Source organism: Mastigoproctus giganteus, chromosome 3 (assembly GCF_048544385.1).
Source record: "Mastigoproctus giganteus isolate SK-2022 chromosome 3, ASM4854438v1, whole genome shotgun sequence".
Taxonomy (NCBI): domain Eukaryota; kingdom Metazoa; phylum Arthropoda; class Arachnida; order Uropygi; family Thelyphonidae; genus Mastigoproctus; species Mastigoproctus giganteus.
Window position 1 is genome coordinate 251,587,412 of NC_143577.1, and position 19,652 is coordinate 251,607,063.

Sequence of the window (19,652 nt, forward strand, 5' to 3'; positions counted from 1 at the left end):
CTGATGCAGCATAAGCTTCAGGCTTCCTTGCACCTTATGGCTAATAATAATAATAATAATAAATTTGTATAGAAAATGAGGGGATAGGTTCCATAACACTCAATTAAATAATTTGCATATTTTTAAAAATAAATTTAACACTTTATTTTTATGTATAGATACACAACAAAAATTTAAAGATAAAGGATGAAGGTGGGAAACCTTCAAAATGTATGAGAACTTTATTCTGTATCTTCTTTGCTTGTTAATACAGTATAGAAACAATCTTCTTCTTCCCTCTCAGTTGAAAGTCAACCACTACTACTGCTAACTTCATCTACTGCAGAATTATTTTTTTTTTTTAATCTCTTTTTCAAAAGAGATTGTCAGAATTGGCTGAACAAAATCTGTTGTCACAACACAATATTAACAGAACTGTTAGTTACGTGTGAAAAAGCCAAGTGATCAACAATGAGTAAAGCATCGAGATGAAACAAGAAAGTTGTCTGTGCATGTGCTTAACATGTTCTGTGCCACACCAAAATTCATGCCCATGCTACCAGACTTGCTTTAAACGTTTGTAATGTATTGTATGTTGCATAATACTGTACTTATAAGACTGCAAATATCATTACAGTATTATTAACAAGAAGGGGTAACATTCAAAATGTACTATAAAACAAATACTATTATTATTTAGACAATTTATAATTAAAGATACAGTACAGTATATATAGCGATATTTGAACAATTGTCTGCTTATACAGTAGAACCTGGATAAGAAATTCCTGCATAAGAAGTTTTCCCCATTATTAGGTTTGGTTTCTTAATTCCCATTATCCTATTGTATATAATATTCCTATTGTAATGTATTATTTTCCCACATAAGAAGTTTTCCCAGGTAAAAAGCTTTCCCACTCAAAAAAGTTCGGGATAAAGAATACACAGTGTATTATTATAACGTGTTCCCACTTAATACATTTTTTAAATTAGAAATTCTTTATTTTGTATTAAAAAAATATTAAACAATATAAACATTTTGGTCATCAAACAAGTTGGTGCATAGCATCATTTTAGTTTGTAGTAAACCACTGAAGTAGGTGAAATGGCATTGGGTTTTTTTTTTTTTTCTTTCCAGCTCATATTTTGAATGCCTTTACAATGAGTTGCCGTGATATTTCACTACCTCCAATAAGCAACTGTTTGCCACTAGAGAAGGCTGATATTACTTATTCTCGGCAGATACAAGCATCCCTGGGTGGTGTTATCTGCTGAGAATCCACTGCTGAAGGTAGTTCAATATCATGGAAACGCATTGTGAAGCTATTCACAATATGAGATATAACAAAAACAATGCCATTTCACCTACTTCAGGGATTTACTACGAACCAAAATGATACTGCGCACTAACTTCTTCGATTAGTGAATTTTCTGTAGTCAGAGGCTTTCGACGCTAAAACCTTCTTAATATAAACATTTTAATATAATGGAAGTGACGTATTGCAATTGTTTTCATCGATATCCATAATTGGATATGTTGACCATATTAAGTGTTAAGTTCTGGTGGGTGTGAACAGTTCTGAATTACTTAGTGGATTGTTGCTCTGTCTTATTGTAATTGTGACCTTTTAAGGTATGTTGAAACTCAAAAAGAGCTCATTCTTTCAACTTGGTAATGAGTTTAATGAACAGGATGTTAAGCAATGAGAAATCCTCAGTTTAAAAATGTTTCCTTTTCCATAGACAGAGGTTTTTTTTTTTTTTTTTTTTTTTCATTTTTATTTGTGTAATTAATATATCATACTCTTAAGGTCTTTTTCCTTCTAAGCCTCCACTCCCTTGGAAAACTTGTTATCCAGGTTCTACTGTATTATTTTCAAACAATTTACGTTAATAAATAATACAGTAGTATTTACATTAGCTAGTGGACCAGTTATATGCTTATAATAATAGATAATTTAAATCTGCATTGTGTAGAATATAATATTATTTAAAGCTTAATTATTACATCTAAATATTGCATGCATATGTCTGCCAGACTGATACCTCACTATCATCATCAGCCATTTTCAATCCACTGCAGGATGAAGACCTCTCCAGCAACTTTCCAGTTCCTTCTGTTTTGTGCAATGGCCATCCATTTACTACCTACAAACTCATGAATTTCATCTGTCCATCTCCATCATTGTCTTCCAGGTTTTCTTCTAGTTCCTCTTGGGTACCATTCTGTTATTTTTTTTTCGTCCATCTGTCATCATGTCTTTGAGCTATGTGTCCTGCCCAAGACCATTTTAGTTCCTTAGTTTTCATAAGAATGTCCTTTACTTGAGTTTGCTGCCTAATCCATGTGTTTCTCTTCTTATCTAACAGTCTGATTCCCAATATAACTCTTGACTTCCAGCCATTTATCATTATTACAGCTAATGACTTGTCCCAGATAAGTATGTGACTCCACCTTTTCAATTACTGCTCCTTCGATCACTATATCCCTTTCTGTGGCATACTTGTTCATCATTACTTTTGTTTTAGCCATATTCATCTTTAATCCAAAATCCTTACTAACTCTGCATAACTGATTAAGATTTTCCTCTAATTCTTTGGGATTGTGGTTTATGACCACAGTGCCGTCTGCAAATCGTAAATGGTTTAGGTACTCTCCATTCACATTGATTCCTTTCTGCGACCAGTCTAATCTTCTGAATGCTTCCTCAAGGGCAGCAGTAAACAACTTTGGAGATATTGTGTCTCCTTGTCGAACTCCTTTCTCAATTTTAAATTTGCTACTGTCTTTGTCTAGTCTAATAAAGGGGTAGCATTCTCATATATTTTCTTCAAAATAATATATGGGGTATCTGTGCTTTGCCTTGTCTTTCCAGTGCCCAAAACATTGCCTTATGCTGTATGGAGCCAAATGCCTTTTCATAATCCACAAATGCCAGGCATAATGGTGTTTTATATTCATTTTCTTTCTCCATTAGCTGTGATATTACGTGAAGGTGATCCATAGTTGAGAATCCTGTCATAAACCCAGCTTGCACTTTCGGTTGATTCTCATCAAGTATTCTTTCTAATCTGTTAGTAATGACCCTTGTGAACAACTTGTAAATGTGGGATAACAAGCTAATTGGTCTATAATATCCAATTTCTGATTTATCTCCTTTCTTATGCAGCAGAACTATGATTGCATTATTCCACTCCTTAGGCATCACACCTTTTCTAATGCATTTTATGAAGAGTCTTGCCAGTTTTTGTGTCATGTATCTTCCTCCCAATTTTAACAACTCTACAGTAACTCATCTTCCCCCGGGGCTTTCTGATTCTTCATTTTCTTCAACGCATGTTCTGCCTCATCAGGAAGGATATTGGGTATGTCGTATGTGTTACTAATTTGCAATCCATCTTCCCCAGTGCTGGCGTCATTCCCTCGCTCCTTGTATAATTCTCTACAGTAGTCTTCAGCTATTTGAATTATGCCTTCTCTGCTATTTATAAGTACACCATCACTATTCTTCAGTTTCAGTATCATTTGTCTTTCTGTATTACTGCTCATGGCTGCTAATTTATATCCTTTGTTTTCCCTTAATGCTTGTTCTACTTTTCTTGTGTTAATTCTTCTTATGTCCTCTCTGAGTCTCTTTCTAATGGCTTTGCATAACTCAGTATATTCAGTTTTGTCCTTGTCAGTGTTTATCTTGTTCTTCATTTGTTGTCTTCGGTTCATCATGGCATGTTCCTTGACTCATTTTTTCTTCTTTGAATTTCTTTTTACCTATATTTTTCTTGGGCTTTATCACTTTCAAAAGTTGTAATATTTCTCGTTAATATTTTGGTCGTGAGCAGTCTGCAGAAGCTCCAACTTGTTCTTAAGTTCTAGTACATAATTATTTTTCTCCTCTTCTGTTATCTCAAAGACCTTATTATTTTTTACTCCAGTCAGTTTTTTTCCTTTCTTTTCTTACATCTATATCAAGTCTGCATCTTGCCATTCTGTGATCACTTTCAACATTTATCTTGTTCAAGACGGTAACATCATTCACAATATATCTTCTGTTAGTGAGGATGAATTCAATTTCATTAGTTGTTAATCCATTTGGGCTCTTCCATGTCCACTTTCTGTTCACCCTTTTCTTGAAAAAAGTGTTCATTACTGACAATCCTCGAGATTCTGCAAATTCCACAAGTCTTTAATTTCTTTCACCAATTCCAAAATTTCCTGTAGTTCCTCTTTCTGCGCTGTTTTGTCTCTTTCCAACCTTAGCATTGAAGTCCCTCCCCCGTAATGATAGTGTAGTGGGTTTTCTGCTCATCTAGAAGACTCAATTTCGGTGTACATTTCTTCAACCTCTTCATCATCATGGCTTGGTGCATAAATCATTATAACCTTTAGCTCGTACCACTTAGAAATCCCGAGTAGTAGTCTTGACACTCTTAATGATGTACTTTTGAATTCCAAAATGTTTTTTTTTTTCTATACCTTTATGGACCAGAAAGCCAACTCCTCCTTCGCTCCTTTTACTCTTTCCATTGGTGTACAGCAGATTTCCACTTGATAAATCTATAAGTGATTCATTTCTTCTTGTTCAGCCAAACTGATGATATTCCAATTCACATTTTCTAGTTCCTTTTCCAGCTCTAATATCCTGTATTCACTGATGAGCAATCTTACGTTGTAACAGGCCAAGATCAGTTTCCATGCATGGCAGCCTGGTCATACCCAGAGATTCTTGGCACCCCCTGCTTCCACTCTGATCCTCTCGCTGCCGTAAGAGGGGGAGTGAGGGCCATTTGTTTTGTCTTGCTGTCATTTGCTGGAGGGTTTGGTCTTTTTCTCTTCACACTGACCAGGCGTCTTGAAGAGAACCACTCTACACGTTCGTTGCCACTAAAGTGATGTGATAGGGTTTACCGTCGAGAAGGTATGCATGAGTGGATTTTAGGGAGGCAGGTCAACCGGACTTCTCCTAAATCTTCTGAAATAGAAAAATATTGGTTCCATCAGTGTTTTAGACTGAGTGTCTGATAACACACAGAATGCCTGTTCCCTTCTATAATTTCGAATTTCTGATTTATCTCCTTTCTTATGCCGCAAAACTATGATTGCATTATAAGTGACAGCCAAATAACTACTGGCATGACATACTCAATAACTTTATGCTACCAGTGAGTATAGGGCACCTGCACAGCTTTTTAATACAACACACGTATTTTTTTGCTATTACTTAACCGTGTTATACCAAAATCGTACTGTGTAAAATGGAAATTTGTAACTTTTTTTTGACTGTGAAAAACTGAAATTGTGCAATTCGAGTACCATGCAAATCGAGGGTTATGTGTACTTTATGAAGTTGTATTTTTTGATTACCATAATGAATGTTTTAGGTGTTTGCTTTTTCCTTGCAAACATATACATAAACTAATATAACTAGTCTGCCAAATGGGGAATAATAAACATTGCATTAAATTGAATTTTTGTTGCCAATTATATTTTAATATTTCCATAGAACTTTCTATTATCAGCTTATTTTGCAAGCTGAATTTTTTTCTTCACATTTTTTTATAGAATCTAACTGCTAAGATTAAAGAAGATGAAATGAAACAGAAACAGCTGGAATTAGAAAGGATGCGGTATTAAAGTTTTCATGATAATATGATTTTTCTTGTATATTAGAATGGTCTGAGTTAATAAATCATGGAATGTACATAAAGTTAAAAGTAGTGCTGTATTTTACTTATGTAATTATTGTTCTTTTTTTATATAAATTTACCAGCCTCAGAATTGAGCTGCTGCCTCCCAAAAGTTCTCTTTTCATAATTATTACTTCATTTGTCACTAAAATTTTACAACTTATTTAAGCTAATAGTTGCATTTCTTAACTTTCAAATTCAGCATACATCACAACTGCTTGTTGTTCCTGCCAAATCTCCTAATTTGAAATAGGTCATTGATGATTGTGATGCATATTTTGGGCTTGATTCAAAACACTGTGTTGAGAATGTTGACAGGCCAAACATAAGACAATAAGTAATATATGAAACCTTTTAATAAAATATTTTACTGATATATAAAATATTAGTACATTAACACAAATGATATAAGGACAAGTAAGTTAAAACATTTAATTATTTTTCTTAAAACAAACTGCAATAACACTATCTCATATTTTAAACAAATAAACTATATAATATCGGTGTAGATACACCATAGTTAACCGATAAATTTGAACTATGTAGATAGTGTAAAAAGCATCGTTTTAATTGTATCTCATATTGTGGTTGCTTTCACGAGATATCTGGTATTGCACTACTTCAAATAAATAACACTTCTCTAGTAGAGAAGACTACTGTTATTTATTTTCAGAGAATATCACCACCACCCAGACGATTGTTTCGAAGCTAGTGGGCTTCATCATTAGTGAGCAGGAAGGTACCCTGGTAATGCAACATGCCATCACAGTTGCAGTTATATCCACAATATGAGAGATGCCAAATGGTGTTGTTAATAACGTATTTGAAAATGAAATGCACAAGGCATAATCCTTATGGGTTTTGGTAATTAACTATATAACATTGGTGTACATACACCATAGTTAACCCATAAATTTGAACTACATAGGTAGTGTAAAAGGCATCGTTTTAATTGTATCTCAAATTGTGGTTGCCTTCACAGCGAGATAGCTGGTATTGCACTACTTCAAATCGCTTGATTAGACCGGGGTTCGAGCCTGTCACCACCAAATACGGAGGATGCGGAAAGGTCAGGGAATGATCACCGCATATCCCGGAGCAATATGGCCTTAGTTGCTAATGCTGCTAAAAAACCAAATAACAACAAACTACTTCAAATAAATAATGCTTGTCTAGTAGAGAAGACTACTGTTATTTATTTTCAGAGGATACCACCACCCAGATGATCATTTCGAAGCTAGTGGGCATTTTCAAATAAACAAATAAAAAATAGTCTTTCAGTGATATTATTTCTTTAAAATTGATGTTTTTCAAGGTGTTCAAAAAAGTGGAGCACTTCTATAGTGGGTGCCTCCGTAGCCAGGTGGGAAGGAGCAGCAGTGCGTAGCACGCTTCTTGATTAGACCGGGGTTCGAGCCCGTCACCACCAAATACGGAGGATGCGGAAAGGTCAAGGGAATGGCCACTGCATATTCCTGGAGCAATGTGGCCTTAGTTGCTAATGCTCCTAAAAACCAAATAACAAACAATAACAAACTTCTATAGTGCTGCTTATTGTGGTCATGGATAATGTTATCATTTGTGTAACATTATCGTGAGTCTTGATCAGATGTATACTAATACATAGGGGAAATGACTTTTTTTGCAATGAGCACTTCAGTTTTTGTTATTGTTTTTACCCCTTGTTGTGGTTTACGCAGCTGCAGTAGAAGTGATTACATATTCCAGTTTTGTCTTGAACTACTCCAACTGTTGTTTGTCAATATTGTTACTCCATGAAAGAAAGTATTGTATCTGTACTCCTACCAATTTGACTGATTTACAGTAGAGCATTAACTCTTTTCTAATTCTCAATTTTAATATTTTCTTTATTTGTTTTAAACAGTTTGTACGGATTTCAAGAAACATTATGACAATTTCATTTTTATTTTTTACTTTCTTGAAGAAATAGTGAATAATCAAAAGTATTTTATATTGTTTGATTTTCGTGTTTTCGTTCTGTACACTTGAACCTTTTTATGTACACATTTTCATTCTGAATTAGTAAACAACTCTGAAGAGCCATATTCTTGTTTCATTGGTTATTGTTATCAATTAGGCTGTGTCCCAAAGTTATCACAGTAAGCTGCATCCATTGTATTTTGGTCTGTCATTTGGAATGCTATAAAAAAAAATGAAAAGCAAATATATCTTAATCACTGTATTCACATGAAAAGTAAAGCACATGTTGATGTCACTGAATTGGTGGAAGTACAGCTATATATTGTATTGTAGCTAAATTACAATTATAAAAAAACAGCATTAACATCATTTTCCAAGTAAATCGTGAAACACTACAATAGTTTATTGAATGTTGTGTCCCATGCAGGACAATGACCAAATTGTGCACACATACATGCAGATCAGTTTTAAATTAGTGCACTTTGCCCATACTTTTATACAAGGAAATAAACAAGTGATTTCAACTAATTCAAACTTTTTTGTACCACATGGCAACTCAGAGAATCCTTCATTATTCAGACATCATCAGAGATGTATTATGAGACCACCCACTACCTGTTGATAGATGAGTCTGAACACATTTACTTCAAGGCTATGAACTGTACAACCAAGAATTTTCAGATTTCGAAACAGATAAGTTTTTTGGAAAATTTTGCTGGTTTTTGTTTTAATTACTATCTTTAACAAGTACGGAACAATTTTGTTGAAAAAGTCACAGGTTAGGGTGATATTTGAAAGTATCAGCAATTCTGGCCAGACAAAGATAGGAGGGAATATATGATGAGAGCTTTGTCAATCAATTCGGCCCTGGAGAGATTGTGCAAGGCTCACTGGTTTTTCAGCGTGGTCTGTGCTTGTTAACAAGAGAGCTTTTTTTACAGGGATGGAATACACTTAAATTGAAAGGGTACAAGAATATTTGCTGATGCTATCAAGGCAGGTTGGAAAACTGCTAGCTTAACAGTAGCCCCAAGCAGAGGAAAGTGATTCTTGCACTGTTTCTATTGGAATTAGCAGCTGCCTGAAAGCAAGAATGCTGGTGATTTCAAGGACTGCTGGGAGTCAACATGAAACAAGTAAATACACGGCTTTTGTTAGGGTTACTAAGAGTAAGAACAAGTGCATACATTAGCATTTGCATACAAAGCACATGCAAAGCAAATGCAAGTGCATACATTAGCACTTGCATTTGCATGTGCCTTTGTATGCACATTATCATGTGCATACAAAGGCACATGATGCAAGAAAACAAGCTTATATAGCATCAGCCAAAAAAAAAAACTAACCCCCTTCTCATTTCACCCATTCACTTGCTCCAAATGTTTTTGTTTAGTTCTGCCTTGAATCTATTTAAGCTATCAACTTCTACAACTACAGATGAAAGTCCGTTCCAGCAATCAACCACCCGCTGGCTAAAGACATACTTCCGCACCTCTATCCTACAACTGTCTTTCCTCAATTTGAATTTATGCCCTCTCAGTTGATTATTCTGAACAAGGGAAGAATCCCATCAGCATTGAGCATGCTCAAACCATTCAAGGCTTTATACACCTCAGTCAGATCACCTCACAGGTGCTTAGTCTCCAGACACTGTAATTTTTAAAACTTAAGCTGTTCTTTGTAAGAGCAACCCTTTGTTATATTCACTAATCTTGTTGCCCTTCTCTGTACACGTACTAATGGTTCTACATCTTTCTTATAATGAGGCCTCCAGACCTGTATACAGTGCTCAAGGTGTGGATACTTGCATATACCAATGCAAGGAGTATAGTAAATAAATTTGATGAATTTGCAGTGCTGGCAAAGACATCAAAAGTGGATATTGTTGAGATTTCAGAATTGGAATTTGGGGAGTATGGACAGGATAGAAAAGAAGGAGGGGTGATGCTGTTACTTAAGAAACACACAAAATCTAAGAAAGCAAATCCAGTTGACAAGGGTGTGCAGTGTTGAGTCAGTTTGGTGTGACATAAGCACCAGGAAAGCAAAGTTGAGAGTAGGAGTGTATTGTAGCCTAATTACACTGATGAGTACAATGAACAGTTGTACAGAGAAATAGATTGGGCCAGTAAATCAGATTGTCTTATAATGGGGGATTTTAACTTCCCAGATATAGACTGGACCTTGTGGGTTGGTCACTAGCAAGACTGTGGATTTATTGGATGATTGTTTTCTATAGCAACACATTAGAGAGAGTAATACTATTTGTCTGGTTATCAGCAGTGATTATTCGTGCATTAAGAATTTGCAGATAAAAAGAACCACTAGTGGTAGTAATCACAGTGTACTAATGTGAGATTTACTTAAAGGTGTAACTACCATCAGGGGTAAAGGGGAGGGTTTTTGCTTTCATGAAAGTGGTCGCAGACTGTTTTTAAATTCTATACATTGGAACCAACTGATGATGTTACCAACAGCATATGTTAAGTGGAAAGCATTAAAGGAAGTAATCTAGGCCTTTCATACCAATTAAAAAATAATGTTCAAGGTTTAGGTCTAAATGCATGTCAGATGAACTATTGAGAATCGTGGCAGAGAAGAAAAATGGATGAGATGCATATAAATTATCAGGGGACACAGAAGCCTATGGTAGATATAAGCTAGTCTGTAATCAAGTCACAATGGAGGTTAAGCAAGCAAAGGCAGATCACAAGAAATCTTTGGCACCAGATGCAAAAAAAACAGCAAGGACTTCTTTAGTTATATAAACTCTAGAAGGAAGGGGATGAATCAGATCGGACCACTTCATATGGATGGTTTGACTCTTGATGATCCTGCTCAGATAGTTGACAATCTGAATGAGTATTTTGCATCTACATTCACACATGAAGAATTATTAAGGGAGGAAATGCCAAAACTTTATTAATTTTTAACTGGTTGCTTAATGATATTTCTAATAACTGAGAACTAAGTGGAGGAGGTATTCTTGTAGTTAAACATAAGAAAGGTGCCCGGGGTGGATGGGATTTTTTCGTTATATTAAAGGAAGTAACCAAACCCTTAACCATAATTATGAGAGCATCCTTGTACTCAGGAGACGTCCCTATTGACTGGAGATGTGCAAATATATCACCATTTCACAAAAGGGAACCTAAGGATGACACGAGTAATTACAGATGTTAGTTTAACTTCTGTTCTGGGGAAAATAATGGAGTCACTGGTTAAAGAAGCATTGCAGGATCATCTAGACAAGACTTCAGTTATAGCTCGGACACAGCATGAGTTTGTTAAGGGAAGATCTTGTCTGACAAATTTGATTGGATACTATGATATGGTTACAAAGGTCAGGCCACACCTTGATGCAAAAAATAATTTTGATATTTTTAGCATTAGCAAGAGCACATGATGCAAGAAAGCAAGCTTATATGGCATCAGCCAAAAAAAAAAACCCACCCACTCTTCTCATTTCACCCATCCATTCACTCCAAATGATTGTCTAGTTCTGCCTTGAATCTGTTTAAGCTATCAACTTCTACAACGACAGATGGAAGTTTGTTCCACCCGCTGGCTAAAGGCAAACTTCTGCACATCTAATCTACAACTGTCTTTCTTCAATTTGAATTTATGCCCTCTCAGGCGATTTATCTGAGCAAGAGGAAAAATCCCATCAGCATTGAGCATGCTGAAACCATTCAAGGCTTTATACACCTCAATCAGATTACCTCAAAGATTCCGGGACTCCAGACACTGTAATTTGCAAAACTTAAGCCTTCCTTCGTAAGAGCAACCATTTTTTTTTTTCATTCACTAATCTTGTTGCCCTTCTCTGTACTCGTTCCAACAGGGCTACATAATTCTTAAAATGAGGCCTCCAGACCTGTATACAGTACTCAAGGATGAGATGCCTTATACAAGGGGATAATCACCTCCTGCTCTCTTGCAGACTGTCTGCACTGCTCAAAAGACTTCATATCTGCCTGCACAAATACCCCCAGATCCATTTCACTCTCTACCACTGCCAGTGTAGTACCACACAGTTGATACGTTATTCTGGGGTTACTGCTTCCCATATGCAGTACTTTTCATTTGTCAATGTTAAGCTTCAGTTACCACCTCTCAGCCCATCTGCTCAACTTTCCTAAATCCTATTGCAGCAGCGTACTGTCGTTAACAACCCTGCCAACCTTCATATCGTCTGCAAACTTGGACATTTAAACTTGATATACCATCATCAGTATCATTAATGAATGCTGTTGTTGTTTGGTTTTTAGGAGCATTAGCAACTAAGGCCATATTGCTCCCTGGATATGCGGTGGTCATTTCCTGACCTTTCTGCATCCTCCATATTTGTTGGTCATGGGCTCAAACCCCGGTCTAATCAAGAAGCGTGTGCTACGCACAATGAATATAGAAAACAACAATGGACCCAACACCGAACCCTGGGGGACTCCGCTAATAACATTAGTCCACAAAGTGCAGCATCCATTAATTACGACTCTGTCTTCTCTCACTCAACCATCCCTTTATCCATAGCAGCAATATGCCACACTGCTTCAATTTATGTTTATGTTTATCTTCAACAATTTCTCCTCTACTTTACTATCAGTTATTACAAGATTATCTAGCTTACTGCCAGAGTTTAATACACCTCTGGCACTCCCCTCCCTGAAAAGTAAAGAACTCTTTGCTGTTTTTCTTTGCATCCTTTGCCAAAGATTTCTCGTAATCTGCCTTTGCCTGCCTAACCTCCTTTGTGACTTGGTTACAGTCCAGTTATATATATATCAGAGGCTTCTGTGTCACCAGTTAATTTATATATATCTCATACATTTTTCTTCTCTGTCACATGTCTAATTAGTTCATCTGACGTCCTTTTAGGCCTAAATCTTGAACAATATTTCTTAGTGGTATGAAAGCCTAGTAACTTCCACGATTAATTCTTTGAATGCTTCCCATTTTGAATTTGCTGTTGGTAACATCATCAGTTTGTCCCACTGTAAAGAATTTAAATACTGTCTCAGACCACCATAGTCACCTTTAAGAAAGCAAAAACCCTTCCCTTTACCTCTGAGTTAATTCAAAGTGAGTTAGTTACTTTGAGTTAGTTACCTCTTTGAGTAAATCCCACTTCAGCACACTGTGATCACTACCACCTTAATCTGCAGATTCTTGATGCAAGAAGAATCACTAGTGATAATTAGATCAAGAGTATTACTCCCTCTAGTTTCCTCCCGAACATGCTGCTGTAGAAAACAATCGTCCAATAAATCCACAAAAGCCTTGCTAGTGTGTATGTGACCAACCCATGAATTCCAATCAATCTCTGGGAAATTAAAATCCTCCATTATAAGACACTCTGATTTACTGGCCTACTCTATTTCTGTGCACAATTGCTCATACTCATTAGATTCATTAGGCCTATAACACACACCTACTCTCATTTTTCCTTTCCCAGTGCTTATATCACACCAAACAGACTCTACATTGCATTGTCCACCAAACATCAATTGGATGTACTTCCTTAGATTTTGTGTTTCTTAACTCACAGCATAACCCTTCCTGTCCTTTCTGTACACATTGTACTCCCCAAATTCCAATTCTGCACTGCTTATGTCTATGTGACACCATATCTCTGATATCCTAACAATATTTGCCTTTGATGTCTTGACTAGCACTTCAAGCTCATCAAATTTATTAACTATACTCCTAGCATTGGTGTCCATGCAAGTATGCATGCACCTGTTTCTACTCTTAGTTACCCTAACACAGCCCATGTATTTACTTGTTCCACCATGATTACCAGCAGTCCTAGAAATCTCCATTGCCTTGCTTTCCAGGCTGCTGCTCAATTGCATTTCTGTAGAAGCAGTGCAAGAATCACTTTCACCTCTGCCAGTGGCTACTGTTAATCTATTAGTCTGTGTATCCCTCGAAGCTAGCAGTTTTCCCACCCACCACCTAACTCTGCCTCGATAGCATCAGCAAATATTCTTGCACCCTTTCTATTTAAGTGTATCCCATCCCTGTAGAAGCAGTCTCTCCTGTTAACAAGCACAGACCAGGCTGAGAAAAATTCTACTCCTTGATTCTTGCACAATCTCTGCAGGACTGAATTGATCGACAAGGCTCTCATCGTATATTCCCTCCTATCGTGTCTGGGCAGAATTGCAGACACTTTCAAATTCAACCCTAACTCACAGCTTTTTTTTTTTTTTTTTTTTTAACCTTGATCCGTACTTGTTAAGTAATTCCACCGGTCTCCTACTCTTAATATCATTAGTGCCAACGTGTACAATATCACCTTTTGTGCCCTTAAAAAATGATATCTTCTCTACAATGTCATCAACCTTTGCCCCTGGAAGGCTACTGTAAAAATTGGAGCAGTATGGTGTTAAGTGCAAGTTGCTACAATGGATAAAAGGGTAGTTGAGTGGGAGAAGACAGAGTGGTAAGCAATGGATGCTGATCTTCGTGGGCTAATGTTATTAGTGGAGTCTCCCAGAGTTTTGTGTGTTGGGCCCACTGTTTTTTTGTATATTTATCAATGATATTGACAAAGGTTTATCAGGCTTAATGGCAAAGTTTGCGATGATACAAAGGTTGGTAGGGTTGCAACAGGCAATCATGTAACCATTCACTGCCTGCAATAAAGATATTAATTAATTGTTAATGGCAGTGTGCTACTGCAACAGGATCTAGAAAAGTTGGGCAGATAGTTTGAGAAGTGGCAACTGAAGTTTAACATTGACAAATGCAAAGTACTGCATATGAGTGTCAGTACCACAGAATAACATGCCAACTGTGCAGTACTACACTCAGGGTAGTGGAGTATGAAAAAAACCTGAGGATAATTGTGGAGTCAGACATGAAGTTTTTTGAGCAGTACAGACAGGCTACAATGTAGCTCATGGGGTCTTGTCAATGATATAGAGAAATTTTGCTAGCAGGGATATGGCAGTGATTATCCCCTTGTATAAGGCAATGCTCAGGCCACACCTTTCCACAACGACAAATGGAAGTTTGTTCCAGCAGTCCCCTATCCCCTTGCTAAAGGTAAATTTCTGCACATCTATTCTATTCTACAACTGTCTTTTCCTTAATTTGAATTTATGCCCCCTCTGGTTCCTAATCTGAGCAAGAGGAAGAATCCCATCAGCATTGAGCCTGCTGAAACCATTCAAGACCTTATACACCTCGATCTGATCACCTTACAGGTGCCTAGTCTCCAGATGCTGCAATTTGCAGAACTTAACCTTTCTTGGTAAGGGGACCCCTTCTTTCCCCTCACCAATCTTGCTACCCTTTGCTAAAATGAGGCCTTTAGACCTGTATACAGTACTCAAGGCGTGGCCTGACCCTTATTTTAAAACAAAGGGATAACTGCCTCCTTTTCCCTACTAGCAAAATTTCTTGTATATCATTGACAAGACCCCATGACCTGCTCTGTCTGCACTGCTCAGAAAACTTCATATCTGACTGGCCAATTACCCCAGGTTTTTTTAATTCTCTGCCGCACTGAGTGTAGTACCACACAGTTGGTACGTTTATTTGGGGTTACTCCTACCGATATGCAAATCTTTGCATTTGTAAATTTCTGTTGGCAGCATGCTAAAACCATAGGATTTTCATGTAATTTCAAGATCTGCCACTGGTTGGAATTGGCACCACTGAAACTATACTCAACAGAGACCATGACACCCGCATACACCCCGCCTTTTAGCCTCTCTTACTCCATGAGGTTGGCCATTGCCAGTCACCCACCTCAACCTTCTTCCTTCTCATGTGCTTATTGCACTCCAAGGTCACCCACACATAAAACCACCACCACCATTCAGTGCTCAGTCAGTTGGTATCCTAGCCGAAAGCTAATACCTCTGTTTTCTGTGTTTGTGCTAAATTAAATATGTTCGATCTTGAATGTTTGTGCCTGTGTCAGTTTATATGCTTTGTTTAACTGAATGTACCCTCTCACTTTATTTAAAGTTATTTTCTCTTGGTCAGTGCATGCAAGAAATTATAATATGTATCCAACCTCAAAGGGTTCTTCAGCCAGCTTTTGTATTGGTGATTACAGTCAAAAATCGCATCATGGTTACGTTTAGTCGTATAATGCATGGCAGTGGAATTTTAGGGTTTTAATTGTGGTAAATAAATATCTCATAGGTTCACATAGGTTGGCATATATTTTTAGTAATAGTATAGGGCAATAGAAACTTGATAGCATAATACATATTATTGAATTTAAATATCCATTAGTTTAGTGTTGTATTCTCAAGTTAAATGAAAATTATGCAGCAAAGCAACAGCCTCAAAGTAGTAGCTGCAACACCCCTTCAGTTTTCAAAGGAGAACTTAAGGGGTGATTCTCCTACGATTCGTGGTCTTACAAAATATGCTGCTTGTGTGATGTTTGCAGGTATATGTGGAACATGATGCAGTGTGGGATCAGGGGTGTCCTTGTGCATGTTTGGTGCAAAGCATGTGACAAATTAAAATGGAGAGGATCCATCAGACAGAACAGCAGCAATCCCCAAAGTAGAATACACTGGTCTCATAGAGATAGTTATTGTCAGTGACTCAGGGGTATGTCTGCTGGGGGAGCAGTTATCATATTTTCAGGGTGCAGAAGGTGATATAGTTCATGTCGGCACTAATGATATTAAGAACAGGAGATCTCAGGACTTACTTAACAAGTACAGAGCAAGTTGGGAAAAAGTTGTAACTTAGGATTGAATTTGGAAGTGTCTGTGATTCTGCCCAGTCACCAGAGCAGGAATACATGTAATAGTAATCGTGGTATGTGATGTAAGAAAGCAAGCATTTTTTTTTTTTTTTTGGCTGATGCTACATAAGCTTATGTAGCATCAGCCAAAAAAATTCACACAACCATTCCCTCTAAATGTTTGTCCAGTTCCTCCTTTAATTTATTTAACCTATCAACTTCCACAACAACAAATGGAAGTTTGTTCCAGCAAAACTAGACAAAACGCTGGATAAACCCAAATTTCCGCACATCTATTCTACAGCTGTCTTTCCTCAATTTGAATTTATGCCCCCTTAGGTTTCTAATCTGAACAAGTGGAAGAATCCCATCAGAATTCAACGTGCTCAACCCAGTCAAGGCCTTATACACTTCAATCAGATCACCTCACAGTCTCCAGCCGCTGCAATTTGCAGAACTTAAGCCTCTCTTGGTAAGAGGATCCCTTCATTCCCCTCACCAATCTTGTTGCCCTTCTCTGTACATGCTCAAGAAAATCTACATCCTTCCTAAAATGAGGCCTCCAGACCTGTACGCAGTACTCAAGGCGTGGCCTGACCATTGCCTTATACAAAGGGACAATCACCTCCTTTTCCCTGCTAGCAAAATTCCTGTATAACATTCACAAAACCCCATGACCTGCTCTTGCAGCCTGTCTGCACTGTTCAGAAAACTTCATATCTGACTGCACGATTACTCCCAGGTCTTTTTCATTTTCTACCACCCTAAGTGTAGTACCACACAGTTGGTACGTTCCTCTGGGGTTACTTCTACCCGTATGCAGTACTTTGCATTTGTCAATGTTAAACTTCAGTTGCCACTTCTCAGCCCATCTTCCCAAATTTTCTAGATCTTGTTGCAGTAGCACACTGCCATTACTGTCATTAACAACCCTGCCAACCTTTGTATCATCTGCAAACTTCGACACTAAACCTGATATACCTTCATCGATATCATTGATAAATATGCAAAACAACGGTGGACCCAACACCAAACCCTGTGGGACTTCACTAATAACATTAGTCCACGAAGAGCAGCACCCATTGATTACCACCCTCCGTCTTCTCCCAATCAACCATCCTTTTATCCATTGTAGCAACTTACCTTTAATACTATTCTGCTCCAGTTTGTACAGTAGTCTTCCATGCGCAACAGTGTCAAAAGCTTTCCTAAAATCCAAGTATATGATATCAAAATTATTTTTTGCATCCAGTTCCTTTGTAACCACATCATAATATCCAATCAAATTTGTCAGTTGTTGTGAGCCTTGTGAATTAATTCGGTCCTGGATATAGTGTGCAAAGCTCATGGAGTAGAATTTTTCTCAGAGTTATCTGTAATTGCTAACAGGAGAGAGAGAGATTGTTTTTGCAGGAATGGAATACACTTAAATAGAATAGATGTAAGGAATTCATTGGATTTGAAATAGATTTTGATTAAGTCATGAAATGCAAATTTAGGGATATCAAAGACGTGTGAGTACAATGTGTACATGTATGTATGTGTATCCTGTGGCTTCCAGACATAAATCCATCTCCACCTAGTATCTCTGTGGTAGCACAGAAACCCTGTAAAACAGGCCTGATAAATACTGTGTATGTATATAAGTTTATGTGTGTACTGTTGTGTGAGTGCTTTTTCGGACCTCTTTGCCACCAGGGAGAAGGCCAACACCTGGGAAGTTGCTGCCTGGTAATGAGGAGCCAGGCCTTAGTCCTTTTCTGTGTTAGGTGCACAAATCAGCATCCACTGGAGCTAGTGTTAAACCAGTGGATGCAAAAACCCCATAATCATGTTGCCCAGGCATGGGTCGGTGACCTGAGTATAGGATTTTTGCATCCATCAATAAATAATTACCCTTAAACCATAGATTTCATTTCATTAGATCAAAGCAAAATTAAACAAAATTCTAGTATTATATTTCTTGTTATTTGTCATGCCTAGTGAAGCTAGTGAATGATTTCCCAATGATGTAGTGTAATATAAAAATCATCTGGCAGGCTGCATGTGGCTCATGGGTTGGCCATGCCTGACGTAAACAAAAGGAGTGCCCTTGAGTCTAAGTTTAAACAGTTTGTCTTTTAATGATCCATGGCCTATAAGTAAATAAATCATATACATTGAGGGATTAAAACCATTTCCTTATAGAGTTACTAGTTGCAAATGTGGCAGCTTGTATAAAATGACGAGTAGTTGAATCTGTTTCGCTTGCATTCCATCTCGATTGCCATAGTGTATTGAATTTATTCCATATCAACATTTCTTCATGTTTTACATTTTTGAATGGGTTGCAAGTTATCCCTGGTATTGAAGTAGAATGGCCTTTCTTGAGAAAATAAAGAAACCTCATTATGCTGTATATAAATCCAATGGTAGAAAGCCAGTAATTACCTGAAGTGCATTTGTGTGACACTGCATGGGGGCTTTAACAATTGTTACCACATAGAATGCTGGAGTGATTGAAGTTTAGCCTTAAATTGAACTTTATCTATACTATGAAACCATACTGCAGAGGCATAATAGGCAATAGGCAATAATATTGTTTTATAGTAAAGAAAGTGTCTTCTTGGTTAAACCTCATTCTGTGTGAAAAATTCTAATAATGCTGGCCGTAAAAGTCTTGACTTTAGTATATAGGCTTTTTACGTGAAACAGAAAACAACCTGTCACCTAAAATAATTCTTAAATACTTCTGTCGTGGAACATAGGGTGTTTTATTTATTTTTTTTAAATTTTTTTCCATTTATTAGAAGTCTGGGAGGCCTTTGATAATTTAGATGTTTGTTAAAAATTGTTAACTTGATTTTTTAGTTGGAGAAACTTTTAATTTATTTAACATTGCCCAAGCAATAAGATTATCAAGAGTGGTTTGTGCACTATCATCCAAAATTCTTCAAAAATTTCCAGGAATATATATAGAAATAGATCATCTGCATACACAAACTTGGTACATTAGTCGATAGGGTGAACCAGCCATTGGTCAAGCACCACATTGTAGGGAGGAGGTCCAAGGACAAAACCCTGCAGATATCCTCTGGAATGTCAGAGAAGTGGCAGCTTTAATTTCTGCTAAATGCAAGGGCATATACTCTTAGGGAATAGCAACCTCCAAATAAATTATATATTTTGTAAGTTGATTTAAAAACAGTACAGGAGGGAAGGAATCTGGGGGTTTCAATACGGGGCAGATATGAAATTTTCTACAGTAAACTGGCAGCCAGTAAAGCCAATGATTTATTGAATTTTATCTTGTAGAGAGTATAAGGCAATTGTAAGACTACATTTG

General features: G+C 37.0%; 1 protein-coding gene across 1 annotated transcript in view; it reads left to right on the top strand.

The window, feature by feature from the left end:
- Window positions 1-19,652, top strand: part of LOC150089029 (uncharacterized) — a 127,758-nt gene that overhangs the window by 59,029 nt on the left and 49,077 nt on the right. Inside the window, exon 5 of the mRNA XM_090370385.1 lies at window positions 5,540-5,604. Within this exon, the coding sequence (XP_090226511.1) occupies window positions 5,540-5,604 (65 nt within the window). The remainder of the gene's footprint in view (window positions 1-5,539; window positions 5,605-19,652) is intronic.